The sequence below is a fragment of the Theobroma umbraticum genome, unplaced genomic scaffold, assembly GCF_002168275.2.
Source record: "Theobroma umbraticum cultivar Fairchild unplaced genomic scaffold, ASM216827v3 scaffold_95.0, whole genome shotgun sequence".
NCBI lineage: Eukaryota > Viridiplantae > Streptophyta > Magnoliopsida > Malvales > Malvaceae > Theobroma > Theobroma umbraticum.
Window position 1 is genome coordinate 10,668,573 of NW_018397257.1, and position 27,710 is coordinate 10,696,282.

The 27,710-nt window shown below is 34.9% G+C and overlaps 4 protein-coding genes across 5 annotated transcripts; 1 reads left to right on the forward strand and 3 right to left on the reverse strand.

Annotated features, from left to right (window-relative positions):
* Positions 1-931: 931 nt before the first annotated feature.
* Positions 932-6,798, reverse strand: LOC110412039 (two-component response regulator-like APRR3). 2 transcript variants are annotated; one of them, XM_021422449.2, is made up of 12 exons: positions 6,520-6,797; positions 5,467-5,804; positions 4,790-4,951; positions 4,533-4,666; positions 4,051-4,212; positions 3,712-3,895; positions 3,439-3,609; positions 3,186-3,333; positions 3,047-3,074; positions 2,103-2,846; positions 1,403-1,476; positions 932-1,312 (listed from the first exon to the last, which is right to left on the reverse strand). In XM_021422449.2, the coding sequence occupies exons 2-12, from the start codon at positions 5,759-5,761 to the stop codon at positions 1,234-1,236; spliced, it is 2,181 nt and encodes a 726-aa protein (XP_021278124.1). In that variant the 5' UTR covers positions 5,762-5,804; positions 6,520-6,797; the 3' UTR covers positions 932-1,233. The 2 variants fall into 2 exon arrangements, with proteins under 2 accessions (XP_021278124.1, XP_089638994.1); XM_089782868.1 differs by having other exon boundaries at positions 3,186-3,609; positions 6,520-6,798.
* A 1,561-nt stretch (positions 6,799-8,359) lies between these two features.
* LOC110411983 (Polyketide synthase, enoylreductase family protein) lies at positions 8,360-11,161 on the forward strand. Its single transcript, XM_021422369.1, has 10 exons — positions 8,360-8,574; positions 8,650-8,747; positions 8,895-9,026; positions 9,560-9,703; positions 9,784-9,886; positions 10,137-10,236; positions 10,388-10,464; positions 10,549-10,627; positions 10,768-10,886; positions 10,966-11,161. The coding sequence occupies exons 1-10, from the start codon at positions 8,396-8,398 to the stop codon at positions 11,057-11,059; spliced, it is 1,125 nt and encodes a 374-aa protein (XP_021278044.1). The 5' UTR covers positions 8,360-8,395; the 3' UTR covers positions 11,060-11,161.
* A 70-nt stretch (positions 11,162-11,231) lies between these two features.
* LOC110411982 (hydrolase family protein / HAD-superfamily protein) lies at positions 11,232-14,529 on the reverse strand. The gene is made up of 12 exons (XM_021422368.1): positions 14,336-14,529; positions 14,136-14,239; positions 13,969-14,004; positions 13,601-13,674; positions 13,429-13,469; positions 13,069-13,140; positions 12,782-12,965; positions 12,573-12,668; positions 12,400-12,467; positions 11,965-12,157; positions 11,767-11,856; positions 11,232-11,579 (listed from the first exon to the last, which is right to left on the reverse strand). Exons 1-12 carry the CDS (start codon positions 14,440-14,442, stop codon positions 11,517-11,519), a joined length of 1,128 nt encoding a protein of 375 aa, XP_021278043.1. The 5' UTR covers positions 14,443-14,529; the 3' UTR covers positions 11,232-11,516.
* A 575-nt stretch (positions 14,530-15,104) lies between these two features.
* Positions 15,105-18,240, reverse strand: ATMPK13 (Protein kinase superfamily protein). The gene is made up of 7 exons (XM_021422699.2): positions 18,099-18,240; positions 17,688-17,849; positions 17,047-17,176; positions 16,794-16,931; positions 16,193-16,525; positions 15,780-15,963; positions 15,105-15,680 (listed from the first exon to the last, which is right to left on the reverse strand). Exons 1-7 carry the CDS (start codon positions 18,143-18,145, stop codon positions 15,505-15,507), a joined length of 1,170 nt encoding a protein of 389 aa, XP_021278374.1. The 5' UTR covers positions 18,146-18,240; the 3' UTR covers positions 15,105-15,504.
* Between the last annotated feature and the right edge of the window lie 9,470 nt (positions 18,241-27,710).

A 27,710-nucleotide genomic window follows, 5' to 3' on the forward strand; every position in this document is an offset into this window, starting at 1 on the left:
TAAAAAATTTTTTATCTCGTTTGATAATTTTATACGTGTTTTATTTTATGCTATTAATTAAAAACTTTAATAATATAAAAATTTATTAAACACGAGATGTAAAATTACGAAAAAGATATCAAACGAAATATCAAAAAAAACAAAAGATTTTTACTCAAATGTTTTGAAGTTTTTACATTAAAATTGGAAACAGTTCATTAAAATGGTACTGCCATTACTATAATATCTTCAACAAATTCGATCTTCTATCCAATAGTTAAAAGGAGTCAGGAAGAGTGCCCAAATTTCTAGGGGCTGAAAGGGAGCAAATTCTTTGCTTATCACAAACTCTCTAATGGCCCCAGCTGTTAAATGGGTCCGCAACAGCTGAAAAAAGAGGTCATGGTTTGGTTTGAAGCTGAATGTATGTCCTCCTTTCAGCTATATAATCCTTCCTGTCTTCTACGGTTTGCCTTGTTGTATTTCCCTTTTCCAATTAAGGAGAACCGATGTTCTGGTAGCAGATTTCACTTTTTTAATGATAAGGTCGTGTAGTTAATTTGTATAAGTCCTACAAGTTTACTTTGCATCCGACCAAGCACTTGCCTTGCCTCCCAACCAGTTCCTGGAACAAGAATTCCGCATCCACAGAGACCCACGGACTCTTGAACCCAGAATTCATCATCCTTAAAGACAATGGTGATGTCTTGGGGCTGAAGGCATCTCTGGTGTCTGTTTCTTACGTCTGAAAGTTGAAACCTTGTAAACCATGGGTGAAATAACCTATTTCCTGATCATGATATTAAGTGAAAGAGCTGCCACCATTGAAGATCCATAGAGGGGGCTTCGGTTAGATATAATTACATCATCCTATTAAGAATAAACAAGATTTCTAGTTAAGGATTGAATTAGCACAACAGAGTTTGAAGTACAGAGACACCAACAATGCCGGTTTAGTTCCATGAAGAATAATAGGAAATTATCCCATTCAAGATCAGTCTCCATGCAGCAATTCATCATAGTTTACAATGACAACAGACAGTTCAAACTATTCATATAAGTTCTAAAATTCTATTGTTTGTTTTCCTGCAGTATAGTATTAGCCCCTCATCGAAGGAAGAGAGAAAAAACCCATCAGTCCATATGGAACGTATTCCTTCCCTAAACACACTGCCAGTGCTCGTCTCATTTACAAATATTTATATGCATTATCAGGGAAAAGGGTCAAGTTAGCAATCTGCAACCCTGCCTGTGTCATCTTACACTATCCGAAGAATTTTCTTCAGATGCAAGGCCATTACTCAAACAATCTTTTCCTCCATCAGAATCAGACCTGAGAAGCAAAGAGATAGTGAGAGACCTGTTTAGAGGCATACTAATCATGATGAATCAATAATCTACATTCCAATTTGAATTATCATACACTAGCCGCCGCACAAACTGTCCCTTGACACGAGGTCGTTGTTCTGCCAGCTTTTTCCTGCTCTGGTATCTGACCTGAGAAGTAAGAGCCACAGAAGCCGGCTTAGTTTTATCATACTCTTACTAGGCAAGTGCCGACTTCACATTCTTCTCACGAAAATCAACAGCAGGCTGAATTCACATTTATAATGCTGCTATATTTGCTCAACTATCCATAGAAGTTGGACCGAGTAATAAGGCAAACTTGTTTGCAGACATACAATTTTTGTGAGTGCAATTAAAAACAAGAGATGCACAAATTACACAATTGATAAGAAGTGAACCCATTATAAACTATTTTAAGAACATTCAGTAGAGAGTTAAAAGAAATGAATCACTTCGTGTATCACTCCATGTAAACACTACTTCTGTTTCATCAATTCAATTTATCATCACTGCTATAATTGACATCCTTATAGCTTCCTGGTTGGATCATACAAATCTGTTATATGCTTATAGCCAGGTGTGAGATGATGCTTTCCAATTCCTATCATCCATTAAACTTTTAGGCACTTAGAAATGAATATCCTATCCAATAAGGTAAACATTGCATAATGTGAAACTTGGAAACAAACTCTTTGATTTATTAAGACAATTATACAGTTACTATGCAAACCATATTGTTGCTCTATTGCAAAGGTATAAATGAAAAAGTAAATTACCCGCTTCTCAAAACATCTTTCTTTCCTTTTCTGACGAAATTTGGTCAAGGCAGCGACTCTCTGTGCAACCCTATCTCCATCTGCTCCACTACCGCTGCTTCTCCCACTCATTGCACCAGCTGCCCCATTTTCACTTTCCATGATTGCCTGTTCAGCATTTAAAGCAGTGCTGCTCCTATTAGGTCCATTGCTGCCATAGTTACTCCCCGAGACACTCCCATTTACACTATAGGTTATAATATTACATTCAGAGGGCCCTTCAAACACATTGAATGATCCACATTGTGAAGCAGTTACTGCCATAATCTTCAGTGAGGTATCATGGTCTGGCTGCAACTGATGCTGCTCTTTCCCAACTTGGTGGAGATGACATTGGTGCTGCACATGAAACACCTGATTTGAACTTCTCGATTGTGAATGTGCAGTTTTAAATCCAGTATCATCTGCCTTCTCAGTTAACACGTCTTGTGATGAACAAATATGACCATTCGGCGTTGGTTGGTAGGAAGATGAGTGAAAGTGTTTAAATGCTGACATGGCCCCGCACTTGTCATTCAAAGCTTCTGGTTTTGAGCTGGCACGTTTAGCAGCGGTGATAACATCATTTTTGTTGCTGCTTCCAATTGATGGCTGATTCAAAAGAATCCCATTTGATTGAGATGGAAAAGTGCGCACTGTTTCTGTCTTCATTGTAATAGAACTATTATCAAGTGGAGAACAGCTTCCTACATTTCTTGTGGGAGCCTGGAATCAGGGAAACCAAAATCAGACCAACTCAAAGAGTCTTGCCCTATGGTTTTACTATCATATCATTGGCAGCACAATAGTTGCAGTAAGCAACATGCAAGCAAGTGATTAAGTGGAAAAGGGGAAATGTTGCAACTTTGCAGTGATTAAAACATTGACATCCACTATACTTGCTGCCTGAGTGCTATAGACCATACCTGATTAGCAGAGGATGCAGTACTGTATCTGCATATGAAGTACAAGAAAGGAAGGAAAGTGAGAAGAATGATTTCAAGTTTGATTGTAATAAGTTAAAAGCAATAAATGTGGTTTAAAGTCTGCAAGTAATATTCTTACTTTGAGAAAGCTGACGAATCAGAATGTCTCAAAACATTATGCTCATCATTTGCAGCGATTCGACTATCTGCTGCTCCTTGTAGCCTCTTAAGAGTCAGTTCAAGTGATGGTGTTTCTCCAGAGCCATGGCATGTTCCATCTTTGACTTCTGGGATATAAAAAGGGCCATTGGGGGCATCAGAATCTCTGCTTTCAGCTTGTTCATTGATACAGTTGGAAATTGCACTAATTACATTAGGGGTTCGATCCTTGCCAGTTATGTTCTCATTCTGGTGCTCCAACTGTCTGCTGTCAAATTGCTTGCATTCTGCTTCAGGCAATCCATTCTGCTTTATGCTTTCCTGATGAGTAGGTAGATTTTCATGTTGATGTCCACATTGCAGTTCTGGATTTCTTTTAACTCTTAGTTCCACGTCCTTGCCCTCTGCATCATCATGTGGAATACAAGTGCATAGAGCTTTATTCACAAACAAGAAAAAGTGAAAGAAAGATCTAAATGATCAAAACAAAATATCACAAGGCATACCAACTAATTGATGCTGTTTTTGGCGTTCTTTTGTCTTGGTAACACGTACCCACTGAGTCCTACATTTTTCAGGCTTTACATGGACCACCTGAGCACAAGTGCTATCAGGAGCATCAGGCAATTGATTTGAGGATGACGTTGGCTGAGAGCTCTCAGCTTCAGCTGCCCTTTTTGTCCATGAACCCTAGAAAGAGTATAAACAATCTTAACTATAACTATCAGTAATATCCTAGATCTCAGATGCTAAAAGTTGAAAGGATTGATAATTGTAGTAATAATCCCTCCCCCTAATTTTTCCCCATTTAGTTATGTAACTTACAACTATTTGCATATCCTTACCTGAGTGCCACTCCCATTTTCGCTTCCATCACGGATAATCAGATCATCACTCTCGTTATCATGCTCATCACTGCTGCCAGCATAATTCTCAGACTCATCATTACTTTTTGACTTAATAGACTTTTTTGACTGTGTTCCACTTTCACTCCCACTGCCGCTAGACTAAGAAAGAATGAGATATTAATCCAAAATTCAGGAGATACTTTAAAACTCATTGCCTTCAGTGAACTGGATGGCAACACTACAATCAGAAATAAGACACACAATTCCACTACAACAAAACCACCATTTGGAACAACATAAGTTTAAAGAACCTGAATCAACTGCTTTTAAAAGACGTAAAGTTTCCTGGGAAATTTTGTGCATCAGTACTTTCTAGGGAAGGTGAATTGAATCTCTGAATATTTACTGACAATGAAGCTAAAACCCAATTGATTCATAAGACATAATCACATTTGAAGCAGAGATGTAGAGGAACTCACACTGTGGCATCTCCTCCAAACATGCTGCCAGAGATTTTTAAGTTCATTCTTCCGAATAGGTTTTACTAAAAAATCAACTGCACCCTTTGACAAACATTTAAAGACTAGGCTGATAGAATCATGAGATGACATCACTGCAAAATTATAGCATGTCAATAGTGGTGATAATTATATGCTTAAAGCCAGAAATAATGATTAAAAATTAGACCTTACCTCTCAATTAAAACAATTTCAAAATGCTAGTGAATGATACTTACTTATCACAGGGATGTTCTTGAAAGTTTTGTGGTTCATAATCTTGTATAAAAGACCAATTCCTGATAAAACAGGCATGACCACTTCTGTCAGGACAATATCAATGTGGTTCGTCAGATCTTCTAGGACTTTCCACGCTTGAAGACCATTTGCAACGGCCATAACTGCCAAGACCATATTTAAAGGCTTTAACTGTGAGGGCGAAAGAGTGGTTAAGCTTAACTTTCAACTTCTTAGGGCTTTTAATGAGCACGAATGTCTAGTCATAGACAGTGTAACTTCTACAATGGCATTTCACATAATAAAATATAAAAGCACCCTAAATTCATTCATTTAAGGTTCTTTTAACTGAAACTGTAAAAGTTCCAGTGGCATGCCCATTGAACACCATTTAAAGCTTGAACCATCCCAACCCATTTGTGTGGTGCAAAGTAAAGAAATGTAAACCACATTATGCAAATGTTCCTAAAGTTTACTTCTTCAACAAACAATAGATGATTCATTCAGAATGAAAGTAGAAGCAGCATGATCTTTCTAGCATACAATTTATTCTATTATCTTAAAACTCGTGGTAGGATTACCGATGCAATTTTATCTCATCAGGAAACCAAAGCAACACCTTTAAGAGTTTAAGTCCTCAACATTCGATCCACCAGATGAAAGAAACACAAATACACACCTTCATAACTGCAATTCCGTAGTAATGCACTCACAACATGGCGTGTTGAGTCATCATTTTCCACAAGGAGAACTTTGAGGGACCGAATAGGGAGGAACCTCTCCCAACATATCATGGAACCTTGAGGTTGTTGCTGAGGTATTTGCGACCCATCACGTGCCTCAATTGCTCCCAAGGGCCCATTGCTTACATTTACAGTTCTCTCAACAACCCTTAACTCATCTTCCTCAGATGAACCCAAACCTTGCCCCTCACTCACGACTCCGTTCCCTGCTTCTTGTTGCTCATGACACATACTGTTTCCCACCTATCCTCAAAACCATCATCGTTCACTGGTACTGCTCCAATCAACCACATTCAAAACATCAATTATGGGAGGAATGCAATCAAATTGAGTAGACCAATAAAAATAAAGAATGTAAATATGTTCAAAAAGCTGAGAAAAGAAACACAGCTGACCATACTCCATTCAATACAAAACGCTAAAAACCAACAAACTTTTAGAATCTTTATACATCCAAAGCTAAATTTATAAAACTAAATAGGCAGTCCTAGTCCTAAAATAGTTAGTAGATTGAAATTGCAAACAATCCCAGAAGATGAAATCAACTTAAATCAGCCATACTTAAAATTAAAACTTGCATGCAGCAAGCTGCAGAAAATATAAAGTCTAATAGCTTCTGAACAACCACTGAACTTTCAATTCAATCTCTAAACAAATCAAAGACTTTTACGAGCAAATATCAGATCTAAAAATAATATAATAAAAAAGAAAGACTACCCTTCTTAAATCACACTTCAAATAACCAAAATATCTAACAAAACCATTTTTAAAAAATATATTAAAAAAATGAATCCTTGTTTCATTTACAGAGCAACCAGGTGAAGCCTCTAGCTTTCTCTCATGCATCATTTACCTTTTCTCAGCTGCCAAACAAAACATTGAATTAAACACATCAAAAAAACAAAAAAGGGTCCTAGTAGATTTACTCAGGCAGAAAAACCCCACCAAAAATATCCAAAAAAAAATGAAAAGAAGATGAAAGTTGACACCTTTATAGCTTGTCCATGGAACAGCAAGCAGCCATTAGAAGCTCTCATGCAAGAAAAACCAGATTGCTTCTACTTTAATCTAGTTTTTTATCATCAAAAACGGTCTTCAATATAAACCAGGTAGTGGAGTTTTCCCTTTTTTTTTTCATTACAAAACCTTTTTTTCTTTTTTTTAATATTAAATTTGTCAAAGATAAAAGCTTGACTGGCAAAAGAATAAAAATAAAATGGGAGAGCTAAAAAGAAAACAGAAAAAAAAAAAGAAGGAGAGTTTTTAGACAGAGAAATGGAAGAGCGAGAGAGAAGATATTATTCTGGGGGGAGCTGCTGACGTGTAACAAATGGAGGTGTGGAGCTGTTCAGATGTTCACGTGGCAAGTGGGCCTATTCCACCAGTCGATGCGCGAGACTTTGATGGATGATGACGTGGACAATATCAAAAGCTGGGAGCATAGCGTCGAAGAGCCGAATCTTAAATCGATACTCTCAGATCTGGAGACAGGACACGTGGCTCCCTCGACGGCCCCTTAAAAGGTCTTTCTTTTGCATGGCCGTGGGGAAGGATGGGAAGCCCTAGACTGAAAACGAGGTCGTTTTTGGCTAGTGACGAGAATAGCCTTACCTGAAATCTGTTTGTCACATTCGCAAACCCTTATCCTTTTTTAATTTATACTTTTTAATATAAAAAGTAAATTGTAATTCTTATCCTTTTATTTTTTGTTTTATCCCATGAATACTTCCATTTTGGCCACAACTGAAATATTTGGACATTAGGGGCAAATTTTAAGGAATATTATGTTATTTTATATAAGGTATATTCCTTTTTTAAAAAAAAAATTGGTTATGTTTGAAAACTTTATATACATATGAATTTATATTTAATATATAATCATATAATAATATTTATTATTATTATATAACAAATTATTATTTTTTTATTAATAAATAAATTTAAGAACGAAAACTTGAAAACATAATTACTCATATTTTTATAAATATTTATTTTGAAATATTTTTGAACTTTTAACTTTAAACATTAATAAGATAATACTTTATGATTAAGAATGTAAGGTAATCATTATTTTTGAAATATCTAAACTCAAATCTTATTATTTATAAGGTACCTAAATTTTATTATTTTATAAAATACCCGAATCCTATTAATACATAATTAAAAATTTAAATTATTTTCTAAATTTTTATCTTGGTATTTTAGATACCACATGTAAAATATCTTATTAAAAAAAATTAAAGTAGTTTTTATATATTACTAACAAAAATTAAATTAATAAATATAATTTATTCATAGAAAAATTAAAATTTAAAATCATATTTAGAATAATTAATGAATTTTAGTAAGTATTATATTATTTATAAAAAATTATAAACAAAAAAATAAAAATAAAATTTAATATTAAAAATCACTATTTACGATTGAGATAATGGATATCTTAAGACCACTGTCCAAACTTTGTAATAAACAATAATTTTACTATGAAACTTTAATTATAATATATTTTAATCTTACTTAATCGAATCAAATATTATAATGTACACGATTATAACATACCCATTAATATCTCTATATGCATTAAGTAATAGGCAGTGTAGTTAAATTAAAAACAAAGATGGTAAGCCTAGCCCAGTTAGCCCCAATCGATTGATGCCAGTGGTCCGATCCAAGAACAAGTTGCTCCGAACTGGCGACCCTAACCTTAGCCCAATTTTCTCCAGCAACAATTGGGCCCACTTCGGGTAATTCCAGATAGGGCCAGATTGTCAGTGGGCTTCTGTATTCCTAAACGACGTCCTCGCTTTCCTACTTTCTGGGTGATTTGCTTTGTCCAGGCAAATTTCAGCTCTCTTTAGCTCAAAAATGGCGGTGGCGAGAACGGTAGTGGTAAAAGCAGTGAACGCCGGTTTATGGAGTCTGCAACGGAGTCGTTCCAGGAGTTTGCAACAGGCCCAAACTGTAAGGGCTTTATCGGCGATCATGTCTCCGCCTTCCAAAGCAGTCGTGTACGAGCACCACGGTCCACCCGACTCCGTTACCAGGTCCCCAAAACACCAAATTCGATTTCATCTTTCTCTTTTTGTTTTTATTGTTATTCCTTATTTTGATCTTTGCAGACTGATAGAGCTATCCCCAGTAGAAGTGAAGGAGAATCAAGTTTGCGTTAAAATGTTAGCTTCTCCTATCAATCCCTCTGATATTAACCGTATTGAAGGTTTGGCTTTCTTTTCCATCTTTCCTATTGGGGTTTTACTTCATTTGATTAAAACCTGTTTTATCTTTGATTTAGTTGAATTGGGTAGTTTACAAGAGTAATAGTTCTAAGTGTGTTTAGATAAAGAAGTGAATTTTTGGTGTGTAGGCGTATACCCTGTGAGGCCACAAGTGCCAGCAGTTGGGGGCTATGAGGGTGTTGGAGAAGTATATTCTGTTGGGTCTGCGGTTACGGGTCTCTCGGCTGGTGATTTGGTCATTCCCTCCCCTCCCTCCTCAGGTTTGTTCTTTGCACCTTTTGCTATGCCTTTGTTAACTTTACTTTGAATGCAACTTGCTTAAAATCTATAATTCTACAAGTTTTTCAGCTTATGTATCATCAATTTTTGGTGCTGAATTTCATATCTCAAATCACTTCTATGTTGGAATGTGAAACCTTAAAACAAGTGGGGGCATGGGTTAAGAATGGCTGGTGTTGTTGCAATTTAGTCTAACACATCTAAGACTAGAGATGTGATGGAATTTATTGGAGTAAGGAGACTTAGAAAAGGGAATTTTGTATTTACTAATAGTTGAAAGTTGCAAGATGCTGCATTTTTTCCTATTAATTGATGGGAAGCTGGGAAATTTGTGATTTTCGATGTCCTTTCTTCAACTTAACAAAATTGGTTGAAGTTTCTTTCTTTTTTCTCATTTAGACGTTTTAAAATAATGAAGATATAGTTTCTTGCAGTATAATAGAAAAATTAGCTCTCAGACATATCTTATCGATTCTGCTTGAGTGCTAAGGTCAATTGGCAACTTGATTGGCAGGAACATGGCAAACTTATGTTGTGAAGGACCAGGATATGTGGCATAAAATCAGTAAAGATTCACCAATCGAGTATGCTGCAACAGTTACTGTTAATCCTTTGACTGCTTTAAGAATGCTCGAAGACTTCGTAACTTTAAACTCAGGTACTACAGCTGTTGACATGGTATTTGACCATTTTCAAGCCTCCATCTCCTGCTCTTCTTGATTATACTTGTATGAGCAGGAGATTCCATTGTCCAAAATGGGGCTACAAGCATCGTGGGACAATGTGTAATCCAGCTTGCAAGATTTCGTGGCATCCATAGCATTAACATTATCCGGGACAGGTGCAGTATGAGACTTTAGCTTCTTGTTGACATGAGTTTGTCATCACACTTATTTATTTAGTTTTTTTAACTTAGACGGTGTCATCAGTTTGTGGTATTTAGTTAAGGAGGAAGTCGACTGTCATTGACCGCACAGATTTTGTGTTAAATGGTTTCATTGATTGTATTTTTTTATCCATTAGTGTTCTGTAGTTTGATGCATGCAATTTTTTCGGGCACATCTTTATATACCATCCTCTGCTTGCTTTAGGGCTGGGTCGGATGAAGTAAAAGAAAGATTAAAGGCTCTCGGTGCTGATGAAGTGTTTACTGAGAGCCAACTAGAAGTGAAGAATGTCAAGGGCCTTCTGGTATCATCATTTATGGACACACTATAGTTGATTGTAGGGAGATATTTGTTCTTCCTCATATGTATTCATTTTTCTTTTATTATTTTTATAAATTGTATTTTTTGTGGTTGTTCGCTCATCTTTTCCGTTTAACTTGTAATTAACATGCCAGTCAAATATACCTGAACCTACTCTGGGATTCAACTGCATTGGGGGAAACGCTGCTTCTTTGGTTCTCAAGTTCTTAAGGTCTGGCAACATGAGGACCTTGTACATTTCTCTTTTAGTAAAAATCAAACTACCCTTGGAATGCTAACTAATTTGTCATTTCAGGCAGGGAGGAACCATGGTAACATATGGTGGAATGTCCAAGAAGCCTATCACTGTATCAACTTCATTGTTCATATTCAAGGTAAACCAGGGCTTACCTATCTTCTTTCCTATTGCAGCTTAGTGATGTGCTGCTGTTCGTCCAAGTATTACATAATTTCACGTAGAATAAAAGTAGCTTCTGAATTCAGAAAGTATTTGCGTTCTCCTATATCTTTGCAGGACCTTTCCTTGAGAGGATTCTGGCTACAGAAATGGTTAAGTGCAGATAAAGCGAAAGAATGCAGAGATATGGTAGATTACCTTCTGTGCCTGGCACAAGAGGGGAAGTTGAAATACGAGTATGTTTTTGTAGATGATCTCACTCACCATCAGTTATTCAATTCTCATGTATGTAAACCATTCTGCTCTTCTTTGCAGGATGGAGTTGGTTCCATTTGACAATTTTCGCACTGCATTGGACAAGGCGCTTGGGAAACTCGGGAGTCAGCCAAAACAAGTGATCAAATTCTAATTTCGCGTCATCCTTCATCAATTTTGAATGTCGTACTATATTAATGGAGGTCATCTCATACTCTTGGATTTTCATGCCTCATGATTTAGATATTTCTTTGAATGGCTTTCCATTTACAATCAGCAAGAGATCTGAACGACTGAAAGTTGAAATGCAACAAAAGCTGGGAAAAATCTCTAAATGCCTTAAGCAGCCATACATTTTTAATGACAATAATAGAAAAAATTAAGATTATGACTGTGTTTGGACATCACAAGATCTGATTCTCTCTTCCCACATCCCTGCAATACACGATACACATAACTTTGAATCGGAGAAGTAAAATGTAGAAGAAAAATCAAAACCATGTCTCTTAAACAACATATATCATGTTTGAGTAAGATTAAGATATTGAATCTAAAGGAGGGAAGAACTTGAATGGGTGAGTGTATCTAATCCTTCTGATTCAGCTGCTAATTTATGGTTCGTATGACTCATTTCTCATAATGAAGTTCACAGCGTCTTCCACAGTGTCAACAACCTGCAATTGGAAACAGAAAAGAGTTTTACAATGGCGCTTAATTTCTAGGATTGAAACCAAAGGTATAATTTGGCCACACAACTACCAGAAAGAACCTTATGAATTACTTGAAACTACTTAAGGTTCTTATAGAGTTGGTGCGGTAATGATGCCATATTGAGTTCAAGTTTAAGCTTCAAGTGCCTACCAGATTGGCTGGAAATTCCGCATGGTTAGAATGACAATCTCCCTTAAAAACCCCGGTCCTCGTCAAGATGGGAAACCAAGGGTGCCCAGCCTGGAGCGTGAACCATGAAAGCACATTGTATTATCTCTCACCGTTAACAGTGTTAAACGATAGAGATGTACAAAAATATGCAGTTACAACGGTCCAAGAAAGACAAACCTGCCGTGAGCCTTTGATGTCAACAAAAGGATTATCTCCTATCATATATAGGGTTCTGAAATCATGACTTCCAGAGTGTGCATGGTCATGATAAAGGGTTGAGACTAGCAGCTTTAGCACAACTTCAGCATTCTTAAATGCAACTGGATTCGGCTTTCCTAAGGATGTATACTTCAGGGCTTCGGAATGAATGCTGCAAGTTTAATTTAGCAGCATTAACGAAAGCCATCTCAGGGAACATAAGCTGCCACCACATACTAAGGCGTAATGACAGAGTGATATAGTGCTTCTTGAATTATAGGCATTCCTAGAGGGGTATAAAATATAGGCTATGGCAAAAAAATCATTTTCAGAAAAATTTAAAAGGAAAGCATAGCAACCATCTAATCCTAGCCTTGGCGTAGAATCCTCTTCCCATATACCTTATTTCCTTACCTATTGAAGATCGATTCCAATGCAATTCTGAAAGCACCCATGCCAAAACGCTCAGAAGGAAAAGCACCCTATCTTTACTGGTATATTATCAGTACATTGCTACTAGTAGAGAAAAAGATCCATAAAAAATGAAAAACAAGCAACTGAATTTTAGAAACTAAATCATAACTAACCTGGTACTTAAAGTCATCGTGTGCAAAATACAGAGGTGGTTGAGGTCCTTCTCCACTGCCAGGAAGACCTCCGGTTCTTAAAATATCACAAAGAACCTAAACATTAAAGAGATTCTAATGCTATAATTGGTCAATCTAGAGGAGGTCCTCTCAATGAATGAACACGACAGAATTTGATATGATTAAATAATTAAATTGTTGATGACAACCTGAATGTCCCTGCTCCAGTCAACTGAATCACTAACAATAAACGCTGCCTGAACTCTCTCTGACTTAATGCTGCATTTTCTAGCGCTGTTGACAGCAGCCTCCATGGTGTTCCATTTCTTGTATGGTGCCAGTGGATCAATGCTTTCGAAGCATAGTGCATACTCATCTATCGGAATCACATTCCTGCATATAAATTGAAATGACATGAGCCATTAAGAATTTCTACCCAAACCAACTGTGAAAAACATCTGGACTAACAATGCAGGAAGCACACTCAAAAGCTTACTTAAATCCATATTCCGACATCACGGAAGCAGGTTCACCTTTTCCCACAGCAACAATTAGTTCATTCTCAAACCTGTATGACAACAAGAAGAAGATATAATTAATGAAAATTATGAGACAAATAGATTCCATAATTGAAAAGCATGATGCTTAACTCTTGATTGGACCTTTCCTTTCTTTATCAAAAAATAAGTAAACACTGATTAATAGATAATGGGTTTTCACCAAGTTAAAAATTGTCTCCATGAAAAGTACACTAAGAGACAGTTGTCCTAGAAGCCTTTACAACAAGTACATGCAGTGCCATACTTGCTATAACATTTTGGAGGACATTCACAGGCCTTGGTAAATTAAATCATACCTGTTCACCAGCTGCTTAAAAGGTGAATGGCCCTGCACAACCTAGAATGAGTAAACAGGCAAAACGGATTTCATTAGCTGTTACTACCATCATCCACAAAGCTTTTTATAAAGTAAAATGTAATGGATTTGAATAAAATCGAAAAAAGATAACTATTTTCATAGGAAAATACCTGTGAAGGAGAAATCTCTACACCCAGGAGCTCTGACAACTCCAGGGCTCTCTTTGATTCACGAACACCACCTCCTGCCAAAGATGTCAAAGATTGGAAGTTGGAACCAACTATGATTAATTGACTACACTACATCAATCATTAAACCAAAAATCAGAAATTAAAAACAATGTCCATCTTGAGCCTAAAGGCTACCTAGTTAACACCCAAAACGCACACAAAACAATCTTTCACTTAAGTGCTTGGTCAGTAGAAATGTAAACTTAAAATACAACAGCCAAGATGGAACCAAGAAAAAGAAAACAAATTATGATCGATGAAAGAGCTTTAGCGGCATGGTAACTAACATAGAGGATTCACTCACTCACCATTTGTCAAGAAAATAAAAGGAATCTTCAGGATACCTGCCCAACAAAATGAACTAATCAGAGTCTAATGTCCTAGCACAGACAAGAATTAATGACCAAACACGAGAAATTAATAATAAGGTTTCAACATTAATTTATAACATACATATATAAGTACGTATGCATACCGGAGTCATCGTATAATCTCCGGAGAGCTCGCGGAGCGCCGCCGATGGGAGTGTTGCCGCGTAAGACGACGCCGTCTATATCGAACGCAATGCCGAAAGAAGGCCTGCTTGTTTCCGTGAAAAGAAACAATCAACGGCTCGAAATAGAAACTAGTAATCGGGAAAATTTTGAAAAGACAAACGAGAAAATGGAAACGCACGGCGTCGATTGCTGCGAAGAAAGTTGAGAGATCGTGGAGAAAAGCCGCGGCAATTGCTTTCTCGATCGAGTCTGCGATGACTTTCTCAACATTTGAAGAGCAATCATCTTCTTCTCTCTCTCTCTCTCTCTCTCTTTGAAATTTTGGAAGCTCACTTCTGCTGAAGAATAGCGAGCGAAACAGTGAAAGAAGCAAAATGAGAGGAAATTCCATGTATGAAGGAGCATCGACTTTCCTTTCCAATCAGATCGTGCCATGTGGGCAAATGTCTTTTTTATATATTTTTTCTTAATTATTTTTTTTTGGAAAACAATATTTTCATTGATTTTACATGTTATAAAAAGTTAATAAAACAATAAATTTACATTAAAAAATCTACATTCATTATTTTTATTTTGTACAGAATCAAGTATTCCATACACTTTATATATTTATAATTTCTTATCCCTTCAAATAATTTATTATTTTCATAAAAAAATCTATTAAAACAAAAGGTTTTCATTAAAAAATAATCATAAATACATTTTCATACACAAATCGATATCTATTGAATGATTTTTATTTTTATAAATTCATCTCACATCGAACATTTCATTATTATCATGAAAAACCGTTTTGAAATAAAAAAATTTTCTCTTAAAATATAAAATACATATTTTTCTTTCGCACGAAACCTATTAAAATACAAAGTTTACATGAAAAACATAAAGATAAATGCCCTTTTTTGGTACAAAATTATTTGTCATTGAGCTCCCATGAATTGTTTGCATGAAAATTGAAAACAAAGTCTATATATTGCTACCCTTTCTTCTGTTTGTTGTTTCTCTCGTAAAAATAAACTGGATGTAAAAAATATACAGACATATCCCATACACAATAAGAGGCCAAGAGACTCTAGCCATCTTTTATACAGACATATCACCCTTAAGATGATTGGATTCCTAAATATAATCTGAATCCATTAACTCCCAAATAAACCCAAGAAACGAACACCCATTCTACCATCTCAAATCTCAATACCTCCAGGGAGAACCTATCTCCCTGATTTTTTTCTGCTAGAACACAAGTCATCTTGTATTTATATATAAGCAAGCCTTTTCACCAAAACCAACAGACTTTACTGACGCAAAACAGCATAAAACAAAATCGGGAGACGCTTGTTAGTGACTTCATTCGAGCATCTTATCTTGATTGAAGTTCAAAGACTCCCTCCATATGAGCTCTTTTATGTCTTCTTCGTTCAAGGTCGTCTGCTCGAAATCAAAGATGAAAGGAGATGGACAAGTGGGCTCCTCATTGATCTCATGAAGACTTGATAAAAATGGGTGATTCAGTGCTTGGTCGACTGTATATGCATCATATCAAAAGACAGATGTTTCTTATCAGAAAAAAAAATGAGGAACAAGAAACAAGGACATTGTTGAAGTGGCAAACTAAGGCATACCAGTGATGCGCTTGCTTGGATCAAAAACCAGCATTTTCTCTGCAAGATCAATTGCCACAGGAGACACATCTGGAAACTTTTCTGCAAAAGGTCGCTTTGGGAATCGAGGAAGCTGCCTAACGTACTTTCGAGCATTGTCACTCCTAAGGAATCCAAGATCTGAATCTTCTGGAGATCCTACTAGCTGTTTTATGAAAAAATAAAAAAAAAAAAGAAAAATATTAATATATATACAAGTATTACTATCATGTATTCAGTGTCCAATAAAAATTTGCAACCTGCTTCATGCGTTTCTTCTACGAGTGCCTAAATATGGCTGTTATATTGTAGACTACAACTACGCTATATTAAGTGCTCTTCTAGGAAACTGAGGTATTGGGTTTGGGAGTGAACAAATCAAGAGGGATGGATACCTCAGTAATAAGCCCCAACTGCTGAACATAGTCTTTACCAGGAAAAAGTGGCTCCCTTCTAATTATCTCCATCAAAATACAACCAACTGACCATATATCAATAGCTGCAGTATACTCCGAACAGTTGAGGAGCAACTCAGGTGCCCGATACCACCTGGTTACAACATACTCTGTCATGAAGTCTGTCTCTGAGGTGGTTCTTGCAAGACCAAAGTCACAAATTTTAAGATCACAGTTTGCATTAAGAAGCAGGTTGCTAGGTTTTAGGTCTCGGTGCAAAACATTTGCAGAGTGTATGTACTTCAGGCCCCGTAACAGTTGATATAGGAAATACTGCAAAAACCACAATATTGCTTCAACAGTTGTGAAATTATAGCCTGATTTAAACTAGTGCACAACTATACAATTGCAATTAAGACTAGGATAGTCAGACATAAGCTCATATTCTAAAACTTGCATTGGTGCTGCAGCATGACATAACACAATTATAACAATTGAACATGACATATTACATGGACCAAGATGGAAAAGGAAGGACACTGGTAACATCACGAACTTCAACATTGTCATACAATAATAATGATATAAGCATATAACCCACCTGACAGTGATCATCAGTGAGAGGCTGGCTAGACCGTATTATTTGATTGAGATCAGTGTCCATTAGCTCATATGCAATGTACACATCATTGAACTTTTCCCTCTCCGGTGGCAGTATAATATCCTTGATTTTGACAATCTGCAAAATATTAATGCAACACTTCATCTCTCTTTCATGGTATACCACGATAAGAACAAATGAAAGCGAACAATGTATTAATAAAAACAAACAAAATTTAGAATTTAATGAGTACATTATCATGATCCATGTGACAAAGGAGCTTGATCTCACGGAGTGTTCTTTTAGCATCAATCCTGTTCTCAAATGCATTCGCAATTCTTTTAATCGCAACCTCTTCGTTTGTCTCGGAATTCCTGGCACAGCTGCAGTAAGGAAAGCAACAATTCTCTCAATCACAAAATTCAAAAACATTGACCCCAAAATATTCAATTAAAACTTTCATCTCTCAGTCTCTGACATGAAAGCAAATAAGGCTGTCTGCATATAATATTCAAATGACTTGATCTAAGTAAATAAACCATAAACAATCAAAATCTGTTTTCTGTTTTCCCTAAAGTGTGCATTTTTTTATGGGTAGGAGACACCTATACTAGTAATTCAATTGCCTGAGTAAATATTATAACTTGTTGAAACATCAAACTGGAACAAACCCAAAGCTCATTTCTAATTATATTTCTTAAATTTCTCTAAAAGGATCACTAAAAATTCTCTTTCTATACCACTTTAAGTAGCTCTGTCTAATCACTAAAATCCCAAAAAGAAAAAAAGAAAACCCCGAAATTCAATAAATTTAATGAATCTACAGCATTATTTTTATGGGAAATAAAACGTATTTTTTTGCTTCCAAAATAGAAGAAGAAAGCAGAAGATTACCAAACGATGCCATAAGCGCCACGACCAATAGGCTGAATAGGAGGGACATACTTAGAAGAAACCTCAAAGATGATACCTAAGACGTCGTAACGGACATATCTGCCACCATATGTTGGGATTCCTCTGCTATCAACCGCCATTACTTCGTTCTCCGTCTTCTTCCTGCTTTCAATTCCCTCAAAAATAAGCTCAAAGAAAAGTAAATGAAGAAAGGAGCAAAAGGGCGTGCTTTTATGGGAGAAGAAAAGTAAGAGAGAGCCCAGAGTGAGTCAAGAGAAGGGCCATTTGTGGTTTTTGCCTTTTGATTGGGGTTTCCTTGAGTGGGTTTTTGAAACTTTGAAATTTGAATGTGGAAAAAGGAATAAAAAAGTGAAATCTGTCTAATGAAACAGGGAGGAATGGACCGTTGACCTTAAATGGTCTTTGGCATTGGAGTGGACGAAGACTTTGCCTTTCATCGCCTTCTACATCAGAATCAACAAGTTTCTTTGATACTTTGCTGATTTCTTTTTATTTGTTTATAAGACAACTTTGATGATTGATTGGACTTGGTTTCGTTTGGTTACAAGGACAATAGCCTGGAAAAAATGTAACTCTCATAGAATAGCATGAAAAATAAAATCCATTTATTTATTTTAAATAGACTTTTTTGCTCATATTTCTTCATATCGTGCATTTCTTTTTTAAACATTGTTAAGATTGCAACTCTTTTATTTTCCCTCTTTAAATTTAGCACAAAAGGTAGTAGAGAGAATATTTCAATATATTTTAAAAAATTTATGAAAATATTTAAGTTGACCGATAACAACGAAAATAAGATCGAATTAAGTGAAAGAGAATGTTATTATAAACATTTTTAGAGAGAGAGAAGCAAGATGGTCGACCATGATAATGTCACTGTTGGATTAAGTGAAAAAGAATGTCACCATAAGCACTTTTAGAGGAAGAGAAGCAAGATGATCGACCACAACGATGACAGTGAAAATGAATGTCATTATAAGTACTTCAAAATAAGTATACAACTGACTTCAAATCTTACACAAGGCACGTAAAGGGCTCTTGAAAATTTTATAAGCATGCATATCTTATCAAGTATATCAAATTTCAGTATAATATTTGTTAATTTCATTAAAAGAAATACCATTAAATTGTACCGTAGTCAATAAAAATAATTTTAAATTTTAATAACTTTTGTCCTTCAAAACTAAGTTTTTCATTTGTACTATAAAAAAAAATGAATCTGTAATAAACTTCCCTCCCTTGTACAGTTCAAATTTTGGGGGTCCAGTGCGGTGGGAGCCCCCTCCCACCTCACCGCCTCGCCCTGCCGAACAGGCTAGTGGACCTTTCCATCCAAATTTTGGATTCAAAAAAATATAATGAGCCCACAGTTTCATTGGGTGAGCCACGAATAGTTTTCTTATACCAGATGCTACAACTACTTGGGCTTCAAAGAGTTGAGCAAAATTGGGCTTAGATTGGGCTTCGGGTAAGAAAAAAACAATTTAGGGTTTAGGCTTAGTCTAACCTTGATTTTAAAATTTTGTATTAACATAGATTTTAAGTATGTTTAGGTTTAGGTTAATAGGGTTTTGTGTGTTCAGCATGTAGATATGAATAACTCGTGTCTTAATCATATCAAACCAACTTAACCCGTCTATGACACAATTAGTTAATCGTATTATCATATATCCATATACCATGTCATTCGTTAATTATCTAATTATTTAATCATGTTCATACATCGAGTAGACAAGTTTAGTGTATGGTTTGGACCAATTTATTGATCCATATAAATACGAATGATTTTATGATGATTAAGATTTATTGATATTAAATTTTATTATATTTGATAAATATTATTATATATAGTTTTTGTTTGTAAATTCAAATAATAAAATTATATTTTACTTGTAAATATTTTAATTTAATCATGGTAATCGTGTTAATCATGTAAACATGTTATAATTGTATAAATTTTAATCATATCATGTCAAATAAAATTTAACTCTACACGTTTAATAAACATATTTATCTTATCACGTTATATTACACGTACATTAAACGTATCTGTAAATGTAAATATGTTTAAAATCTTTATATGGTTAATTAATTATGTTGTGTTCGTGTTTATCCGTATAACTGTTAATAACCAATATTTACACGATACAATTAAAACAAGGAAACACGAAATTGCTAAGTCTAACTTAATGTGCCATGAAACCTAATATATTAGTTATGATTGTACAATTCATGTGTTCATGACATTACGAAATTGAAGAGATGTTAAAGAGAAGAAAAGGTCATCGCAGTTCATATTTCAAACTTGTCAACGTGATTACAACGGTTGACTAAAATTTTAAATTAAATCAGTGAGATCACGGCAATGATAAATATAAATACAATATTAACAGATTATACCTCGTTCATTTTTATACAATTATGGACGAATTTTCTTAAGAAAACCTAAGTAATTGAAATCATGTGCTTGTGACTTTGCGAATTTGGTTGACTTTGACATGGATTTCTTCTAATTTTGCTGTCAATGACTCATATGCTGAAAAAAATAAAAAAAGAAGTCTTTAATCAATTAACCCAAAGGAATGAATAAAGTCTTTTAACAAATAAATTAAGTTATCACTTTTTGCTTAGTGAGAAAGCAACATTAACTTCTAGAAATATGAGTTTGCAACATTAACACGTACATCCCACCATGGTTTTAAATAAAAAAATAATAATAACAAAAATAATAATAAAAAATTTTAAGGTACCTAGAAGCATGACAATATCTCAAATGCACATGTGGGAAAATAATCTTACAAATTTCTAGAAGGAATCTGTTTCCACCCCTTTGACGGCCTCATATAAAACTTGGGAATTTTGTCTTTATTAAGAAAATTAATTATGTAATTAAATTAGCTATATAGATTGTTATTCTTTGGAGGGAATGAGCTATATGGGGAAGGGGATGAGCTATATGGGACATGAGATAACTAGGTCAACCTCAGTCCTTAACCAAAACAAAACCAAATTTTTTGTAAATATCAATTTTCCAAAAAACTATTTTTTTATTTATTTTGGAGACTTTTCTTGGTTATGAAATAGGCTAAGTTAGTTTGGCCAAGCGTGCAACCAGATGACTTAGCCAGTTCTTGACTCTATGGTCATGTCTAACAATTTGTATTCCAATTCATTGCACCGTTTTGTTTGACTGAGTAACATCACCTGGGAGATCAGTCCCAATCTTCAAAGAATTATGAAAGTTACATGCTCTGAAAAAGCAGCTGTGGAAAAGGTACAAATTCAATATGCAATTCCATGTAAAAATCCATTGCCATGTTTGATCTTCAAGGATGAAGGATCTTGTCCTCTGGGGTGGGGAAGATGACTTGTTCCTAACCCATTGAACAACCAGGTTCACTCCATTCAAGTACTAAGAAACAATAAAAGTTTTTCTTATTCTTAAAAGATTTTCCAAGAGTGAAGGAAACTTGGGACAGCTTCATCCATGTGTTGAAGTTCTGAGAATGCAAGATTTAGGTATCAAAGCATAAGCAATGAAAAAGGTTTAATCATCTTTGTTTTTGCTTTATGCAAATGCATGGAATATATGTAAAGAACAGAAGGGGGGAAAGAAACAGTTTAAATCTCACTATAATCTCATCTTATTTGAGATTACAAAGTACAAAAGATTTTGTGTCTGGATGAAATGAATCAGGTGAAGATTTTGTGTTAAATTAATCTCATTTAAGAAGCAATAATAACAGTTTTAGAAAGATGACCAATTCATATATGTCAGCAGATGAGCTAATGCATACCAAAGCTTGGTTTGATTAGAAAAATAAGACCAAAGACAGCTTGGTTTCACACTTAATTTTCTTATTATAATGTTAGAAGTTGGTCAAAATTTTCCTAAATTCAAACCCTTTTATCCTTTAAAGCTTGTTTGTTTGTTCTTTTGGGTGAAATAACTCTGCCAGCTATTAGATCATAGCTAGCTCTGCCACCACAAGTTGCAGATAGATCCAATGAAACTGAAATCAGAAGCAGCACTTCCTCCCTCAAACAGGGTAATGGGCAATCTGGGGTTAGTACCAATCAAAGTTTTTTGCAGAGAAAACAACCATATCTGCATGAGAGTTGATAGCTTGGCAAGATCAAATGAAAAGGTGATCCTTGGTCTTGCCTCCAAATTAAGCTTAGAAAAATTAAAAAAAAAAAAAGAAGGTAAGTCCCGTTGATTGCACAAATTAATCAAAAACATTCTACATAAGAATAATTCATCATCGTTATCTTGTTCGTATATCTTCTTTATATGACGCATATTTCATCAAATCAATCGACCGAAATACTTCAACCATGAGAACAAACATAGTAAAAAATTGACATAGTAGGTCGATTTTTACATTGACAAGTTTGATCTCAATACATTTTCGCTACCAACTTTTTGAAAAGGAAAATTGGGGGCCATACCTGAGGTAGTCACTTTAGGAGAAATCACTGATAAGCTAAAACTTGTTTTGGACTGATATGGGGAAGGCATTATCATCCACAACACTTAGCTGTTCATATGCATTCAAAGTGAAAATGTAAACCACCAAAGAAAGAGTCAAACGTACTCTTTCGAGACATATTCCAACCCCCTCAAAGTGTCAGTCCCGCATTCATACTTGACAATCTTGTTAAAGCTGAATCATATGACTTCTGTTCCTTTTCACGTGTGCTTAGCAGTCATGCTGCTTTCCCGAGAAGAATACGGTGACTTTGAAGGTTAACCTTGTGGGCATTTTAGTTTGAACTTACCTCAACCACTCGCGGAGAGCCAGGTGGTGGGGTTTGGAAATTGAAGCTATCCAGTCAAAAATTGAGACACAGCAGAGCAAACATAACGACATGTCTCATTCAAAGGATGGTCCAACAGATTATTAAAAAAAAAAAAAGGCAAAATGCTTTCTTTTCTCTGATCATCTTTGGGTACAAAGTTTGAGATTCGATAACAAATATATTCCTTGCCCTTATTAGCAGAAGCCTAAACTTCTTTTGAGCAATGGATATTGACAGGGCTGGTGGTAGTTGCACCAGACAGCAGATTCAGTGAATCACCAACGGTTTATTATTGATGCCCAAGATGTGGAAAAAGGAAATTAAAGAAGAGGAAGTTCGTATAAGAATATATACATAAATGTTATTGGACAAAATTGGTTATCTAGTATGCTACATATATCAAAAATGATACAGGGTCTGTATATCGAATCTACAATATCTTGCATAAGAAAGAACAAAAAGCAAAAGGGAAAAGAAGGCAAAATTATAAGGCCACCTGTAATTAGAATTAGACCCTGTACAAAAGATATGGGAGTTATTATCAACAATTCAATTTAATGATCAATCTGAATTGTAGCCAGTTGGGGTTGGAGCAGCCGGAGTAGAGTTTGAGCTGAGGTCTGGACCACTTTCTTCCCTCTTCCTGGGCATTGCCTTGGCCATCGATGCTAGTGAAGAAACTGATTTGAGGACACTCTTGAAGATTCTGATCTTAACTTGGCCTCTCCTTGGAGGGAGGGTTTGCTTTTGCTTCTTGGTGGCGCTGGAAGCAGTGAATTCCATTTCGTTCAAGCGGGTATGAAGGTATAGATTCGGGTAGCAAACAGAGGAACACAACAAGAGCAAAACAGAGGAATATAAAGAAGCTGTTGAATCCCTCTGCTTCTTGCAAGGCCAAAACAAAAAAAAAAAAGGAGTTTTCTTCCTTTTTGTTTCTGAGCAGGAAAAGAGAAATGAGAGAAAGTTGGGAATTGGAGAGTGTTGAGAGGTGAGAGAAGGTTGAGTGAAGCAGGATTTTTGGAGTGCAGCTCAGGGGTTTTTGAAGAGAGCAAAGACTTGTTTGTGGGGATTAAGCTCCGTTTTTTCTTGGTGACCAAGTTTTTGAGGTTTGCTGAGCTGTACATGGAATCGATTCACTTTGGGGGGGAGTGAATCAGGTGCTTCTAAGACCACTACATGAGAAGAGCATACCATTCCAATTCAAGAATGAGATTTTGTGAAAAATAATTGAATCCCAAGTCAACAATGATTAAATAATTGGAGCCCTACATCTAAGAATATTACAAAACTTATCAATATTAATCCTGTTTTACTCCCACCAGTTAATTCTCCCTGGGCAATGTTTGACCAATGTTACCTAATCACCTAGAACCGAAGACTGGAGAAAACAAGTCTCTGTGGCAACTTATCGGCACTTTGTGCCAGTTTTTCATCATAGGAAGCTTCTTTTTGGAGTTATTTTTGACCCTTTTCCACTACTTCTATCTAAGTTTCGCTTGAACCAAATTTCAAGTCAAATTTTTCTATGACTAAAACAGATTTGGAAAAATGGGTCATTAAGAAGTTTCGCAATTAGATTATGGAAGGGTCTATACAAAGCAATTTTGTACCCCAAAAGATTATGATTCATACAAGCAGTAATCAAAATATGGACTCTTCAACAGGATGCAGGCAGTTCCATTCACACTGCAGAAACTAAACACATATAGTAAATGATGTTACCGTGTGAATTGCTGAATGAAATTCCCAAGAACCAAAGAAATATGAAAGAAATTCTTGAGTCTGCATAGATATTCTAAGACTCAAGTATGTGGAAGTGGATTGCAGTTGCAGTAGACCTCTGCTTTTTGACAAAGCTTGCTATAAGGAACCATGGCTCCGACTTCTTAATGTTGCAGGCCGAAGAAAAGGAAAATGAACAAGGAGATGCAAGATTGCAGGAAAAAGGAAATAGGAAATCACTAAGAACAAAAATTCCAATTGAATTTACAGTAAATGATGGCTAATCCTTCAAATCAAAGTCCCAAAGCAAGCTCCTTTGAGCAATTGGATTATGCCATTATGGTTTTTCTCTCAAACACACACACACACAAAAAAAAAGGTTCTGAGATCACCCCACTGGTTCTGGTCCTGTCATGACAAATGGGGTAGTAGAATGACCCACATGCTCCCTTCATGGGCTGCCTCCTTGCCCTAATTTCCAACTATTTGATAATAAATGTCTACATAAACAAGATCCTCATGGGGTTGCAAAAATTCTTTTGTTAGAGGGTTAAAAATTTCTTTGGTTCATGATAACTGAAGAAAAAGATCACAACACTTAAAAGAGTCTCTTAAATCTTGTTTGAATGCTCAAAAATAATATAAATTATTTTAATTTCAAAAATTCCATGAACCAAATGTGCGAATCCTAAAATTCTAAAAACTAATTCTTTGAGGTCTCTCCTAATTTCTCGAATAACTCGTTGTTTATTTTTATTGTATAAATTATTAAATTAATAAAAACTCATTTTGAAGCTTAAAAAAAACAAAATTTAATCTCCCAACCCTGAGCAACACTGCAAATAGTCAACTACATTCATACTCCACAACGTGTGGGGACAATAAAATTGACAAATCTATTCAAGAATTAGGCAAAAGATCTAAAGTTGACTCAAATATTTCAAGATAGGATTGATTAGTTCAAATAAATTTTTCAATGAGGATACTCTTTGCATTACAAGTGAAACAATCCCAATTTTTTTTTTCTGAAATCATCTCAATTCATGATGATTTTGATGTAATTCTTATCGGTTTCTGCTACTAAGAAAATTCTACTCTGTAAATTACTATGTTCCTCCACAATCTTAGTCTAACTAATTGTCATATCAAGTACATATTTCCTTTCAACTTTTTTAAACGTAAGTTTTACTTATATTTCTCCTGATTTCAATTTTTTCTCACTTGTCATGATGATTACGTTTTCTCAATGTACAAATTTTGAATAATTTTTTTTCTTAGTTTTCAATTCTATAGATAACTTCTATTCTTGTAAAGACTTAGGTTATTAATTTTACTTGAAAAAATTATAAAATCACCCTTAAATATATTGAATTGACAGTATTTCGATCATTTAATTAGATAAAAATTAACACTTTAACCCAAAGGGTATTAATTTAAGGAAATAATATCCATAATATATTAATTAAAGAAAACAAATTAAAATTATAAAGGGTATAATTAAAATTTATCTTATTTTCCTTTAGATTTCATTTAGTTAAAGTATATCCCGCCACTGGAAATTCTTTGGAAAGGGCAGTGAATACTAATTAAGAATGTTACTTGCAGAAGAAAGCTGGCCACAGACCACAGTGGTAGGCCATGGAGTTGCCTAATGGTTGTAATTTTCTCATCAATTGCTTTCACAAGTAAAAGGGATGCGGCACATACATATAGAAATTTTAACACAACACTAACCCTATCCCAAATTTGAAAGTACATATCAAAATAAAAAGTAATGGCTAACATTGTGACCTATTTTAGATCTCTTTTTCTTAAACGCGTTTTCATTTTTCAAGCATTTTACGTCGAAAAAATCATATAAATTTAAATAATTACGATATATAAATATATATATATATATATATACACCTTCTTATATTTGAGAAAATTGGGTATGATTTAAAAATAAATAAATCAATTTTGAGTTTGGGACAATCGATAGATTTCATTCTCTCAAATCAATAAACAATAAATCAAGAGATAATTAGTTTATTGCGATGCAAATTGACTTGAAATTTATAATTAAATAATTATTAGTAAGTGTTAATGTCAAGGAATTTGTTAGTTGAATGTGATGACTTGTGCGAGCTTCAACTAGGAGAAATCACGCGTAAAATTGACTTGTGCCAAATCCAAATCATTCTGTCGTTTTGTATCGAAAGTCAAAAAATAAATTCAATTAATCTTTCAAAAAAGAAAAAAAAATACTTCTTCTTATTTATTTATTTATTTTTCACTGAAATTTATACGATGTCAATTGCAACAATGCAAATATTTCGAATCTCGAGTCTGCGATGTCATGTCTGGAGATATCGATTTTAAATCTTTGAAAAGGAACGTCGATGATAGAATTGGGTTGGTGACGTTCAGGATTTGTTGCTTATCGTGTGAATCTTGCAAAATTTGTCTATATTTTCCACATTTGGTTCGAGTATCAATGTTAGTGTGATTGAGACAACTTCTTACTCAGCTGCCAAAAGGATTCACTCAAAAGCGCGTTCGTTTTTTCTTCTAATATTATCTTTTATTCATGCACATATACGGTAATGCTGATCATTTACTTTATTAATTAATCCCATCTTGATAAAAAAAATTTATTACTTTTACCATGATATGAAAAAACTTAATTAAATAATAACGGTCTACATAATCGCACGATTATATTTACGAGTCATGATAATTATTTTGGTTCTCGATTTTTACACTTACAAGTCATCATAATCAGTTTTACGTGTACGTGACAAAAGAAATGCTGTTGCAGTCCACAATACTAGACGTAACGTTGGTCAAAGATATTCTAACAGACTGTCTTGCGACCTAGTAAAAAAAAAAAATAACTGCACTTTTTAGAAGAGAATATTCGTTACCGTAATTAGATTGGCCTTTTGAAAATTTTCTTTGACAAGAATAGCAAAAGAACAATTATTGAAAGAAAGAAGAGTGGGGGATTCGAAGCTGCCAAGACAAACGAAAGAGGCCTTTTGATTGGGATTAAGAAAAAGGGGGAGAATATTGGAGTGTACATAGAAAGCAAAAAAGAACACTACCTTGTTTTCATGTTGCCATAAAATCGGATTTGATTGATTGACCCATCGAGGAAAATGGAGAGCATGGATAAGCCCAAGCTCGTTTTCTTGATTATCAGTCAGCATGGAAATCATTTGCTGATTATCAACATGAAAGAAAAAGCGAAACCATGATGAAAACAGAGGAAAGACTAAAAAGAAAAGTAAAAACAGAGACAGAGGTATATAATCACCTGCATCTTATTTTTTTCTTTTTGAAGAATATTTACAAGCTTTTTTTTTCTTTTTTTTACAATAGAAAGGCTAATATTACATTCTAAGACTAAAATCATACAGGGTCTGCATTAGAAATAGCCTGGCTTTGAACAAATCAGACCCTATACAGAAAATCATAGAGAAAAAAACTCAACCC

Excerpts from the sequence above, each read along its gene's own strand:
- LOC110412039 (XM_089782868.1), bottom strand. The coding sequence starts at position 5,761 with ATGTGTCATGAGCAACAAGAAGCAGGGAACGGAGTCGTGAGTGAGGGG. Across the intron at positions 4,667-4,789 it reads CAAGAACATCCCTGTGATAA|TGATGTCATCTCATGATTCT; the intron begins GTAAGTATCATT and ends ATAATTTTGCAG. Across the intron at positions 2,847-3,046 it reads CTGCATCCTCTGCTAATCAG|GCTCCCACAAGAAATGTAGG; the intron begins GTATGGTCTATA and ends CCCTGATTCCAG.
- LOC110411983 (XM_021422369.1), top strand. The coding sequence starts at position 8,396 with ATGGCGGTGGCGAGAACGGTAGTGGTAAAAGCAGTGAACGCCGGTTTA. Across the intron at positions 9,887-10,136 it reads ATTAACATTATCCGGGACAG|GGCTGGGTCGGATGAAGTAA; the intron begins GTGCAGTATGAG and ends TGCTTGCTTTAG. Across the intron at positions 10,465-10,548 it reads TTGGTTCTCAAGTTCTTAAG|GCAGGGAGGAACCATGGTAA; the intron begins GTCTGGCAACAT and ends TTGTCATTTCAG.
- LOC110411982 (XM_021422368.1), bottom strand. The coding sequence starts at position 14,442 with ATGATTGCTCTTCAAATGTTGAGAAAGTCATCGCAGACTCGATCGAGA. Across the intron at positions 14,240-14,335 it reads TCTTCGCAGCAATCGACGCC|GCCTTCTTTCGGCATTGCGT; the intron begins GTGCGTTTCCAT and ends GGAAACAAGCAG. Across the intron at positions 12,669-12,781 it reads ACTGGAGCAGGGACATTCAG|GTTCTTTGTGATATTTTAAG; the intron begins GTTGTCATCAAC and ends TTTAATGTTTAG.
- ATMPK13 (XM_021422699.2), bottom strand. The coding sequence starts at position 18,145 with ATGAAAGGCAAAGTCTTCGTCCACTCCAATGCCAAAGACCATTTAAG. Across the intron at positions 16,526-16,793 it reads TCACTGATGATCACTGTCAG|TATTTCCTATATCAACTGTT; the intron begins GTGGGTTATATG and ends TGGTTTTTGCAG. Across the intron at positions 15,964-16,192 it reads AGTTGGGGCTTATTACTGAG|CTAGTAGGATCTCCAGAAGA; the intron begins GTATCCATCCCT and ends TTCATAAAACAG.